Source organism: Scatophagus argus, chromosome 5 (assembly GCF_020382885.2).
Source record: "Scatophagus argus isolate fScaArg1 chromosome 5, fScaArg1.pri, whole genome shotgun sequence".
In the NCBI taxonomy this organism is placed as follows: Eukaryota; Metazoa; Chordata; class Actinopteri; family Scatophagidae; genus Scatophagus; species Scatophagus argus.
Window position 1 is genome coordinate 23,869,708 of NC_058497.1, and position 12,033 is coordinate 23,881,740.

Consider the following 12,033-nt stretch of genomic DNA (forward strand, 5'->3'; position numbering starts at 1 on the left):
TTTGTGTTTCCCTCTCTGCACAACAGGGAGGACGGGATTGTTTTGAAACCATGGCAGAGCAAACAGAGGGATTTCCCTCCTCCACCCTGCTGCACTCATGCCGTGCTTTCTTCCCTCACATGAATACCAAAGAACTGGTTTCCTCTCTGTGAACACACAGACAGGCACACACACACACCTACTCATTCACACATACACAGATAATCTCCGCCTGACACACACACACATAAAAAAAAACACCCCACCCTGCTCCGCTGCCAGCTGTTTCTGGTTAGGCCTGCGGTGGAGAGGAGGCGCAGGCAGACCGGAGTCATGGAGCGGCAGCTAGAGCTCGCCGCTCTCGGTCTGGGCTTCACAGGGTGGCTTTGTGCCGTTCTGACACGCTGCCTGGCTCTGTGGAAGGTGAGCGGCACCCTGCACAACACCACAGCTACTCTGCCTGCCTACTGGGATGGGGTCTGGCTGGAATGGGACCACTGGGACCTGGCCCACGATGGCAGCCTGCACTGCTCCTTCTACCAGTCTCTCATGTCTCTTTCTGGAAGCTTTCGGACGTGGAGGGCCCTCATCATGGCAGCCATCGGAGCTGGGGCCTTTGCTGTGGTGATTGGAGCAGCGGGGGCGGTGTGGTTCCCTCTGCGGGGCCAGATCAAAGTCTTTTCTGGTACTCTCTTTGTTTTGTCTGGGATCCTGCTGCTGATCCCCACAGCCTGGACGTGCCATCACACCAGTCAGCCACTGGAGGGTGCTGTGCTGCTGAGAAGAGACTGGGGCCCGGCGCTGTACCTCGGCTGGATCTCCTTTGCGCTGTTGCTGGTCGGCGGGGTGTTTCTCACCACAAGGTGCCCCACCGGTGAGAGGCAGGTGCAGCAGCCCGACGGGCGCAGGGACCCAAACGCAGAGGGGGAGGCCAGCCACCCGCTGAGCAGGATCAACAGGACTGCGTTCACAAACAGCCAGTATGAGCGCAGATCGGAGCACCTCTGAGGGGACTGAGATGCTACCTTTCATTGTGACTCCGTGTGAGTGGAGAACTGAGTGATCCTGCACCGGCTGAACGGAACATTGAAAAGCAGACGCGCAGCGGTGGATCACTGACCAGTTTTACTGAGAGGGATGTGACCCGGACTCAGTTTCTTTCATTTCTCTTGAAGCTAACATACGGTTTATTCTGCATAGCTCTGTCTTACATTCAGTCCTCATTTACCCACTGCAATGTCGCTGTAAAATTATACTTCAGTTTGCTTTACGGGGTGCAGTTATTTACACCACTGTGAGTTTAAGACTTCACAGCCGCAGATACGCCTTATAAACTGTACTGTCTTAAATGTGAATGAGTTGTATTGGTCTTAAACTAAACACTGTAGTGCGCGTGCGCTGTGCTGTGCTTCAGAGCGACGCAGCCTCGTGGTGCTGTTGTTTTTGATGAGGGTGGCAGAAATGTTTACACGTCACACGAATTGTTGTGCACAAAAGGACAACGTGGCAATAAAGGATTGTGCTGCCCCACTTCGGTCGTGGGTTCTAGTGGTTCTGACTCGTTCTGCCGCGGAGCGCTCGAGGTGCTGAGGTGAGCAGTAATCATGAAACGTGAACTAAAGATGGAAAGGAGGCACACCTGTCGGCGCTTTGGTATTTCACTAAACGATTCAGTCTGCTGTAGAACCACCAGGTGTGAAACTGCACTTTTGTGGCTCACGCTCGCAGATCTGCTGTACAACATGCATGTTGTGTTTCCGTTTGTTTACTCAATGATGTCAACAACAGCGTGCCAGAATAACTAAAAGCTTTTCCTCACCACCATAAAACCTTTTCACATTTTATTTAATATTTTGGTTGTGTTGTTTTGTATTATTTGTTTTATTTATGTGAGCTTTTTGATTTTTTTTTTTCTTTTCATATTCAAATTCTCATGTCTGAATATTAAGAATTAAAAATGAATCTGAATTTGAATGGGTGTATATTTATTATATCAGTGGCATAAAATAGTGTTTAAAATGACAGTAAGATAACTAATCACAATCACTTCTGGGACAACATCATCCCAAAAACAAAAAGCAGTTATGGTGACACAGCGAAGCTCACTTTGTCCTCATGCTGCGTTTTCTTTAAAGTCAGGAAGCCGAGATTCTTTGTGTTCTTCTGCACTTAATCAGCTTGGAGTTTGTACACGAGCACAATCACTGGGTTTAAAACATTTTGTTAAATATTTATTGCTACAGAGCAACCTCAGTCATTATGACAAAATATATATTATTAGGCTGAAGAAATTATCCATAAAATTGTGATGCTCAGGATGACTACATGGCACACAAAGTCTGACGGAAGGCAGAAACGACTTGGTCCAGGTACGGTCCACTGCACTTCCGGGACTCGTTCCACCCAGCAGATCTGCTAATTAATAAAAGTCAAAGAAAGTCTTTAAACACAGAGAAGCTGGGAAACAGGGATTGCTGAAGTTATTATAAATTTCTTCATAAGAAGAGTCTCTGAAGCGAGTTAGTGTGTCGCAGTGAAGCGGCTTAACGTGGATCAGGCGCACAGTCCTGACTGGCTGCTTTACTATAACTTCTCATCTCCCTCCTCCACGTCCTTCAGACTGAGAACCTCCAGAGAGCCTCGGCCTTTAGTCTCGCAGCGGATCAGCTCATCGATCTCCCTGAAGCAGCCGGGATCCACCAAACACACCTGAGGAAGAGGAGGGAGGAACAGGAGAGAAGGAAGGACATCAGGCTACACATGCGCCACACTGCTTCTTAAAAAAAACCTCGATGTTCCTCACCATTTCCAGCTCCTCGTCGAAGTCTTCGCTCTCCACAACCTGCAGCAGCGGCTTCAGCTTCTCCTTCAGCCTCTTGGCCTCCTTGGCTGGCAGCACCAATCTCAGCCTCATGTGGGCTCTCTGGATCTCCATGGTCTCCTTCAGCTGCCGGATCACGTCCAGGGCCTGCGAACAACGGGACAGATCAGCTAGTCAGATCTAACAGAGACAAAGACTCTGACTGATCGGTTTCTCCTGCAGTGGGTGGAGCTACTCCTCACCTGCTGTTTTGTGCTCTTGTTAGCCTTGACAGAGTAGTGGATGTCCTTCATCGCCCGCTCAATGAGACTGACTGTGTACGGCCTCTTGGTCTCAGGATTGACGCACTTCTCTGCCACTATAGTCGCAATATCCCTGAACATGGTCTCCAGCTGGGTCTGTCTTTCCTTGTCTGACACCTGGAGCTCTCCTTTGGCCAGGATCTGTCCAAAACAAAAAGAAGAAGAAAAAAAAATCACGTGAAAGACAGATAAAAGATCAAGTGAGGATGGCTACCGTACGGTCTGGATACAATAAGCAGCAAAAGATGTCTCACCTGTTTACAGATTTCTGTCTGATCATCCGTCCCAAAAGCTTTGGTCAAGTCATCCTTCTTAGCCACCTGACCTTTGGACACATTAACGAAAACCGAGTCTGTCTGCAAAACCTCATCCAGGTCCTTCTCTCTGGAAGAAAACACAACGTCTGGATGTTCAGACATGTTTGTTTGTTGTCGGTATAGTTTCCGGGGAGCACTGACGGAGGACTGGGAGGCATTTAAATGATTTTAATTACATACTTATAAAGCAAACCAGCAAATATCTGGAGCCTCTTACAGGTAAAAAAACAAGATGTGCTGGTAACTACTGTGTGAAATCATTTTAGCAGAGTGGGTGTTGACATGTAGCTAACGTTACTCACGCTCCTGATCTCCAGCTCATAACTTTGTTCTTGTAGCAGGCGATTTCAAACCGCTTCCCTCCTTTTTTCATCCGCACCACCGCCACATTTGTCAGGCGTATTTGGTTTGTTGGCGTAAATATGGACATATTAATGTTTAATGAGACAGACTGCTCTGTGCCGTCGCTGACAAGAAAAATACGCTGTCAATCTGTCGTAGTTACGCTCGCAGTGCGTCTCTCAGGAGTGTCCACCGTGAAACATGGACGTCAAACAACAGTTCCGCTCCCGTTTAGTTTCAGTCGATTTAATAACTATGCGACTTATGTTAAATTAAAAAAACGTAATAATTAAAAACCGATGTAATTCCGTAAAAATACTAATGAACTAATATTTAAATTTTCACAAATAGCAGCTGACATAAAAGTGTAATGACTGTGTGCCGCGTAACGCTACTCCGTTTGTGACAGTGGATATATTTTTTGTATTATTTTTTCATATACAATGTTTTTTCTCTTGTTCTCTTCTAGATTTAGCACACTACTGCGTGTGTCCTAACACTCTGTAAAGCTGACGGTTGAGATGAGAGCATTTATTATCGCGTCTATGCAGATAACTTCTGTCGAACTGTGAACGTTTGACTTTGAATGTCACAACCGGAACTGCTTCTATCTTATCGCGTCTAACTTTACGCTAGAGGCATGACATTGTAGTTACTCAATGTGACCACTAGAGGGCAGAAATGTCTGTACTTGACGAATTATTTATTTGAGCGTAGTGTGATATCGTTGCTTTGCGTTGTTTGGCTGGAAAGAGTATGAATATCTGTTTGTTGGAAAATATTCACGCCATCAGAGCTACACTGATACTACGCTTGATAATATAATGTTGCAGTTCCTCCTGTGACCACTGGATGGCAGTAAACACTCATCGTTCCGAGCACAATCTACAAACACAGACAAGCCAGAAATGTACGTCAAGACAGTCATGTTATACTAGCACCTTTTCCGGTTAAGACATTCAAAATAAAACTTAAAATTAGGCACATAAGTAAACAGGTGCGGTGACATCGTTACATTAGCGGAAGGAAAATGTCTCGTCCGGACGTGCATTTTGGCGAATGGTTTTGCCTCGTACGTCTTCTTTGAAAGTCGCTTTGAGTGACCGTCTCGCGGATAACGGCCATAATACAAAGGACTACGCTTCCCAGCATGCTTGTCGGCCAACCAACACAATTGCATGCAGTAACAACTGCTGATGGCTAACAAGTTAATGTTACCATTTGCAGCAATGCTGAGTTTCCTCGTAGCTGCTTTGCTTTCCACAAGCGGCGTGTCTGCCTCGGACACTAAAGGTGAGTTCATATAAAATTCTGACGGTGCCGGAAACTTTACGTTATGTTTTAGCTAACGTTAGTGAAGACTGTGCGTTAGCATGCTAGCCTGTCGCCCGCCTTGGAACCGCTGCAGGTGACCTGTTGTTGGGCTGAACCCTGTCCTCTTGTTTCTTGTTGTTGCTTTGTGTTTAGCCAAAACCGTCGCTGCGTTTCACCTGTAAACGAGCTCGCCTTCATTATGCACATCAGTTATGTGTACACAAAAGGAAGCAATTTGTTGTCTGTTGTCCCCGCAGTCTCACACAGTGTCCACGGTCCCAGTGAGAAGTACTTCATGTTGATATGGCACAACCGGCTGTACTTGTACTCAGCTGCTGCACTTGTCTTTGGGATCTGGTTCTCACTGAAGATGGCCCTGAAGAAGGTGAAATGTCTCATGAGTGGTCGTAGACCTGTCCTGTCTCTGTTTGTTTCTTTGAAGAGGAAGCTCCACACACACACACACAGAAGACCACTTGTTTTATTCATTTATTTGTCTTTGAATTAACGGCCTTCCTCTTTGTGTTTTCAGAAAAGCCTCTCCAAAGACGACAGCTCGATGGTCTACAGACCTGTGAAGGACAGTGACGGAGACACTGCGGTTCATGTGTCGGGAGTTAAAATCTTCTACGGCTCACAGACCGGAACAGCAAAGGTACAGACGTCCTCACTGACCTATGGTGATAACTTCCATGCAGCAGCAGCAGAGTGTGGCCTCACACACCAGCAGCTCACACACAACTGATTATTGGTCCTGATCGTTTGTCCAGCCGTGTCACCCATCACCACAAGTCAGCTGTGAGCTTGTGATTTTACTGTTTAAGCTCCTGAGCAGTGGGACAAACTGCCCCTGATGTCAGATCAGCCCAGTCAGTGGATGATGATGTTTTATAAAGTCTACCCAGATGTCTGAATGCTGCTCTTTTATATTTAGTTGTATATGTTCTTGTTTTTTCTCTGGTGTTCATCGCTCTTGCTTCGTTTGTCCAGGGCTTTGCTAAGGAGCTGTCGGAGGACGTGAAGGCTTTGGGCGTACCAGCAGAGGCGATTGACATGAAAGACTACGATCCAGATGATCATCTTGCTGATGAGGTGACTCAAGTTCAGAGAAAAGTTGCTTTTTCCGTGTTTAGTAAAGCACAGGAAGACGAGCTGAGAGACAGCAGCTTGTAGAGACTCTCCCCAAATAAGATCCAGAGCCAGTCGCTCCCGAGCTGCAGCGACTCACCGGCCAGCCATCAGTCAGGAGGACATTATTTGTTTGGTCAGCTTGACCCTTTTCTCTCTGTGTACACAGGACAAAGGACGCAGTGTTTGCTTTACTACTCTGAGGAGGGTCAGCAGAATCACTTTTGCGTAATTAAAAACCATGCATTTTGAAACATACTCCTTGTTTTCACATCTCCGTTTAGTGCACCAACAAGTCGGTCTGTGTGTTTGTGGTGGCCACCTACACCGATGGACGACCCACCGAGAACGCCGAGTGGTTCTGCAAGTGGCTGGAGGAGGCGTCCACCGATTTCCGGTACGGGAAGACCTACCTCAAAGGCCTCAGATACGCAGTGTTCGGCCTCGGGAACTCAGTCTACGTTGGCCACTACAACACAGTAAGGGCTGGTTTCAGTGTCAGAGTAGTAATACTGAATATGTTTCATAATCAGATCCTGAAACAATATCCAAAGCTACGAGGTTTACACCTTTAGGTCCAAACCGAAATGTCAACAAAGCCGAGCGCAGCCACACTCTTATTTAAATGTACTTTTGCTTTTTCCTCACCAGGTGGGTAAAAACGTGGACAAGTGGCTGTGGATGCTGAGCGGCATGCGAATCATGACCAGGGGGGAGGGCGACTGTAATGTGGTGAAGAGCCGCAATGGAAGCATCGAGGGAGACTTCGTGTCCTGGAAGGCCAAGTTCCTGAACCGCCTCCAGGCTCTGGCCAGGGGTGAGAAGAAGAGCTGCAGTGGGAAGTGTAAGAGTGAGGGCTCCTGTAAGAACAAGAAGAAGGAGGAGAAGGCGGCTCTGCACAGCTCTGAGGTAATGTCAGTGATGAGGAACATTTCTTCATGATGTTGGACTGTTGAAGGGGACAGCTGTCTGTCGCCAGTCACACTTCATGAATTAGGCATCTTTGATTTAGTTTCACCAAACGACTCCGCGTTCTGATCATCTGGAATGCAAATATCAAAGATACGAGTTTCGTAATCGTAAAATGCAAAACTGTGACATCACAGGTGTGATGAAACATAAGTGAGCTGGACATTTTTACGTGCTCTCACAGTGACAGTGGACAGCTGCTTGTCTCTGGGCTCCAGTCCGGTCTCTTAAGACGTATTAATGCACCTGAACCTGAATGCACAGAAAAATAAAAAGCTGTGCTGAGACACATTTTGCTGTCGTGTCTGGTCAGGCTGCTTTCTGTCTTCTTGAGCCTGAGGCATCTCCTCCAGACACACACACACTCACACACACACACACACACACAAACATTATCATTATCATTATAACAGTAGTATAAAAATGTCTTCAGTTAACAACAATATTGCTTATTGCATTTATTTCTGGAACAGCATGTTGTCCAACAAAAGCAGTCATAGTGACAGGAAGAAATGCTGAGGAAGTGCGTAACTGATGTCAAATTAGGAACATTTTCTTCTGTTTTCTGATGATGTCTTTCAGCACTACGAGGCACATAACATGAGTGGCCTCACGCTGCTCTTCAGTAATGTGATTAAAGCTGATAAGGACTCAGGAAGCAGTCAGATCCTCATATGGCAGCGGCTCACATGAAATTTGTCATCGCTGTCAACTCTGTCCATCATGTCAAAATAGCTCTCGTCACGCATCACGGCGCTCAGATGACCAGTTGTCATGGCAGCAGGCACCTCAGAGCCAAATCGAGCTGAGACTTCTTCCCCTGCTGTTTGCAGCACTCAGCTGAGGTGACGTCCAGCCGGAAAAGCGAGAGTAACCCGCAACTGTGATCGTCATCGTGATGTATCTGCCCGCCGCGCCGCACGTGTGGCCAGACGCTCCATCAACATGTTGTGTTAAATAAACATCGTTAACGTGCATATGGATTTTCTCATTTAGCTTTATAGCCCAAGAGGAGACAGCAGAGCACAATAGATGCAGGCCATGTGGGCTCCCGCGCTTAACCACGTTAGTCACAAGTTTAAATCGGTGAAATTTGTTGGAACATATAGGAATGTCTCTGTGTTTACTTTTGTCCTTGATTTTCTGTTGTTTAAACTTTTTTTTTGTTATTTACACCATATTTTGTGTTTTTCTTTTCTGTTCTTGCTTCAGGAGGACTTGATTGAGTCCAGCAGCGATGAGGAGGAGTCTGGCCTGCAAGATGAGAAAAAATCAGGTTCAGTGGTTGACATGGAGGATCTGGGAAACATCATGAATGGCGCCAAGAAAGCAAAGGTCAGACTCTGTCCGCCTGCACGCTCATTTGAAGTCGTGTGTGCTTGTACTGCTAAGCTACATACTAAACTACATACGCCATATTCCTCCAGAACATGTATCCCTTCCACCTTTTCTGACCTGACATCCCCAGAGAAAGAAATCCAATATTGAAAACGAGCTTTCAGAAATGCACGTCACACTTTAGACACAAGTTAGACATACAGTACTTAGCTTTACTTCATTTATGTATGTGCTCGTGGAATCATTTCAAAGTGGAGCTCCAGTCATCATCCAGCAGGTTTATTTTCAGTGTTTCTGTGTTAAGGCGGCGTCACGAAGCCTCCACCACCGTAGTCTGATCCGAGTGTGTTGATTGAGGAGACAAAGTGTTGAGTCGCTGAGGGAGCAGTGGCAGATGGGTTGATAGACACCAGACCCTCGGCGGGCGAGAAGCGGAAGCTTGCGTAAGAGCGAAGACGCCCACTGCGCTGGCCTGCGAGGAGCGAGTGACTCGAGAAAAGCTGAAAAACACGAGAAGGCAGAGGCCCTCCTTTGCGGAGCGTAGTGTCAGGGCTGTGGTGACGAGGTGAGCTGCGAGGGGAGGCCTACCTGCACTTCTGAGGGGCAGCTCTTCAAATCAGAACAAAAACCTCTGAGATTAGATGCTCATGAGCTTCATGTTTAATGCAAAAATCAACAACAACGGCTTAGAAAACACCCACAGGTGCCACGAAGGTCCCAGCCTTCCAGAGAGAAAGTGTTTTTGGGTTCTGCCTGGTTTATACTCAGTTTGGGGCACTTTGAGAGTGAGATTAAGATACTAGATGGAAAAATACCTCAAACATGAAATTGCCAAAAATATAAAATGTAGACAGGCGCGGCACGGTGGTGCAGTGGTTAGCAGGTTTGAATCCCGGTCTCCCTGTGCCTGCGTGGGTTTTCTCCGGGTTCTCCGGCTTCCTCCCACAATACCAAAATACACATTAGGTTAATTGGCTGCTCTGCATTGCCCCTAGGTGTGAGTGTGAGAGTGTGTGGTTGTCTGTCTTTGTGTGTTGGCCCTGCGATTGACTGGTGACCAGTCCAGGGTGAACCCCCCCTCTCGCCCGTAGTCAGCTGGGATAGGCTCCAGCTCCCCCGCGACCCTGACAGATATAGAAAATGTATGGATATAAAATGTAAAAAATAATTAGATGAAACGCTTTGCTTGCGCTCTGCTGCCTGGTAACTGGTGGCTGTACAGCAGTGCAGTTGATTGGAGCCTTTCTGTTTGTAAATGATGAGAAGCGTGATGCTTTATGGAGAAGTTAAAGTTGCCAGTGCAGGATTAGCGAGAGTCAAAATGTCTCACATGGACAAAGAGGAAGACTTCACCCACAGCTTGTCCCCGGCTTGTCCTTTCTCGTGTCACATGAATATTGCAGCGTCTTGCGTGTCAGCTGTGTGCGGTTTGGACAGGCCTCTTTGTAAGGCCTTCATTGACGTGCTTTTACATCACAGCTGGGAAAGTCAAGCAGGCATCAGCTGGTGACTTGAGCTCAGCAAAAGGGAACGACTCAAACTTCTTTTTAAAACATTCATGAAGTGTTTTCATTTAGTTTTACAAGGAAGCCAGAGGTTCCTTTTGTGATTATTTTCCCACTGAAACATGCACGTTCATTTTTCATTTCATTGTTAAAGTAGACAGTGTAATTTATCTTGTCCCAGTTATCTGCTGCGATGACTCGTGTCATCACACCTGGTTGTCAGGATGAGACTTTTGCTGCGTGCCTTTGCTAACAGTTTAGTGTTTTTGCATAATTTGGTCACACAGAGCAGGAAGTGCAAGTTTGTACATTAAACATTTTCTATTGCCAAGGGACGACAAGTTTTTAGCCAAGCTGCAAATTGAGTGTGAACAAGGAAATTCCCCTGACTGGAGCTAATTTACAGTGTGGAACCAGCTGAAGTTTAATGTCTGCGGTGTAACACTCTCTGTTAATAGGCTGAACATTATATTGTGGGATAATGTTGTACATTTTTTAGTCTCAGCATATGCAGGCTGAATAAAATCTCCGTGTTGCAGTATTGAAACAGGAGCTGCATATCAACAGTGAGGCCAGCTCGTTTGTTTTGGTGTACGTGTCCTCACAGCTGCATGTTTAGGTGCTCTTTGGCTCGCTTTGACCACTAGGTGATGGCAGAGACTCCCTGTTGCAGCCGACTCCACCGGTCTGACATGAAGCACCACCTCCGAAGCCATTTGCATTAATTCCTCTGTGCGGGTCCGCAACTCAGACGCTCAACACATTTTATTAAATTTTTCATCCTTTCTGTTAGCAAACTGAATCTAAATCTCGCTGACTGTCTGAGTCTGCATCAGAGTGCTTTGAATCCGGGTTGGGAAGTGTTTTTGTGTGCAGGATTACATCCAGGTGATCACACAAATTCAGACAAACTAGTTATGTCATTTTTGTGTCTTTTACTGCACCGAAGGCTACTCTGAGTACTCTGGACTTTCCTACACAGCTACTCTTAACACATTTGGATTTTGATCATATTGGATCATATTTTCTTTTCATATTTATTAGACAACGATCTAACCCTTGATTACAGCTTAACAGGGCAGTAAACATCAGCACATTCCTGTTCGCTGGTGCTAATGTGTTCAGTCTTGATCCTGTTTTGTTTGTTGTAGATCGTAATCTGTTAAAATTCTGTCTGAAAAAGTGTCAAAAGAAGTGCAAAGACATCATTATTGAAATCTCACTCAGCTGTTACACAGAGGAATGTTTTTTAGAGGGTCACATCCCAGACTGTAAAAATAAATTTCACACTCCGTTTGAGTCTGAGTGCTTCTGAACTGGTTCGTCCAGAGATTCGGGCTGTTTGCACCCGCTGATGAGCTTCACTGCTTGTGGCGTCTCATGTCAAAGCCATTACAGTCAAACGAACGTCTGTCACTAGTTGATTCTGATCTCACAATTACTGATATAAATTGGCAACGCCTGTCGACTTCCTTCACAAATCATCTCTCACTCGGATAAGAAAGTCACCTCATCTAACCCTGACGATGGTTTTGCCATCCTGCTTGTTTGTGGAGGCCAGCCCATAATAAACAGAAAGCTAAATATGGCGCAGATGGATTCGTCTGTGTTGATGTCAGTGGTGCTTGTAACCAGGCAGGAATGAGGATGAGCGGCTCACTGCTAAAGCTGAAGATGATACGTGTTTCCCATGAATGTTTTCCATCAGATGATAGATGGACGTTTGCTCATATCACCCAATCTCACTCTGTTTCCAGTAAGCTTCATTTTGCTTTGTTTCTCTAATTGATTTAACATAAAATGTTGTGGCACTAAACTTTGGCCCGGGATGTTTCTGCTTTCCCGGGTGGTTCATCTCATGCTGTGGGAGTGTTGCCAGATTGGAGTTAGAGAGGAATGGATCATTAACTTGGGCGGCCACTCAGCTTTCTGGGCAGGCGGTGGATGTTTTCAGCTCAGAGTCCGGAGGGAGGAAGCACAGATGAAGGTGCTGCTGTAATTTAAAGGGCTGTTGTATC

The 12,033-nt window shown here is 46.3% G+C and overlaps 3 protein-coding genes across 4 annotated transcripts in view; 2 read left to right on the plus strand and 1 right to left on the minus strand.

Moving 5' to 3' along the window:
- The first annotated feature begins 177 nt into the window (after positions 1 to 177).
- LOC124059663 (claudin-9-like) lies at positions 178 to 2,233 on the plus strand. Its single transcript, XM_046389875.1, has one exon. It carries the CDS (start codon positions 313 to 315, stop codon positions 985 to 987), a length of 675 nt encoding a protein of 224 aa, XP_046245831.1. The 5' UTR covers positions 178 to 312; the 3' UTR covers positions 988 to 2,233.
- The window catches only part of tyw1 (tRNA-yW synthesizing protein 1 homolog (S. cerevisiae)), a 48,493-nt gene continuing 37,895 nt past the window's right edge, over positions 1,436 to 12,033 (plus strand). Inside the window, exons 1-7 of one of the 2 annotated variants that reach the window (XM_046389872.1) lie at positions 4,754 to 5,054; positions 5,333 to 5,460; positions 5,608 to 5,730; positions 6,066 to 6,167; positions 6,488 to 6,682; positions 6,855 to 7,112; positions 8,385 to 8,507. In XM_046389872.1, the coding sequence (XP_046245828.1) occupies positions 4,958 to 5,054; positions 5,333 to 5,460; positions 5,608 to 5,730; positions 6,066 to 6,167; positions 6,488 to 6,682; positions 6,855 to 7,112; positions 8,385 to 8,507 (1,026 nt within the window). In that variant the 5' untranslated portion in view covers positions 4,754 to 4,957. Of the gene's footprint in view, positions 1,571 to 4,753; positions 5,055 to 5,332; positions 5,461 to 5,607; positions 5,731 to 6,065; positions 6,168 to 6,487; positions 6,683 to 6,854; positions 7,113 to 8,384; positions 8,508 to 12,033 lie in introns of those variants that run through there. The other variant, XM_046389873.1, reaches the window with a different exon arrangement.
- On the minus strand, positions 1,944 to 3,957 carry sbds (SBDS ribosome maturation factor). The gene is made up of 5 exons (XM_046389874.1): positions 3,722 to 3,957; positions 3,357 to 3,486; positions 3,043 to 3,243; positions 2,783 to 2,947; positions 1,944 to 2,688 (listed from the first exon to the last, which is right to left on the minus strand). Exons 1-5 carry the CDS (start codon positions 3,847 to 3,849, stop codon positions 2,563 to 2,565), a joined length of 750 nt encoding a protein of 249 aa, XP_046245830.1. The 5' UTR covers positions 3,850 to 3,957; the 3' UTR covers positions 1,944 to 2,562.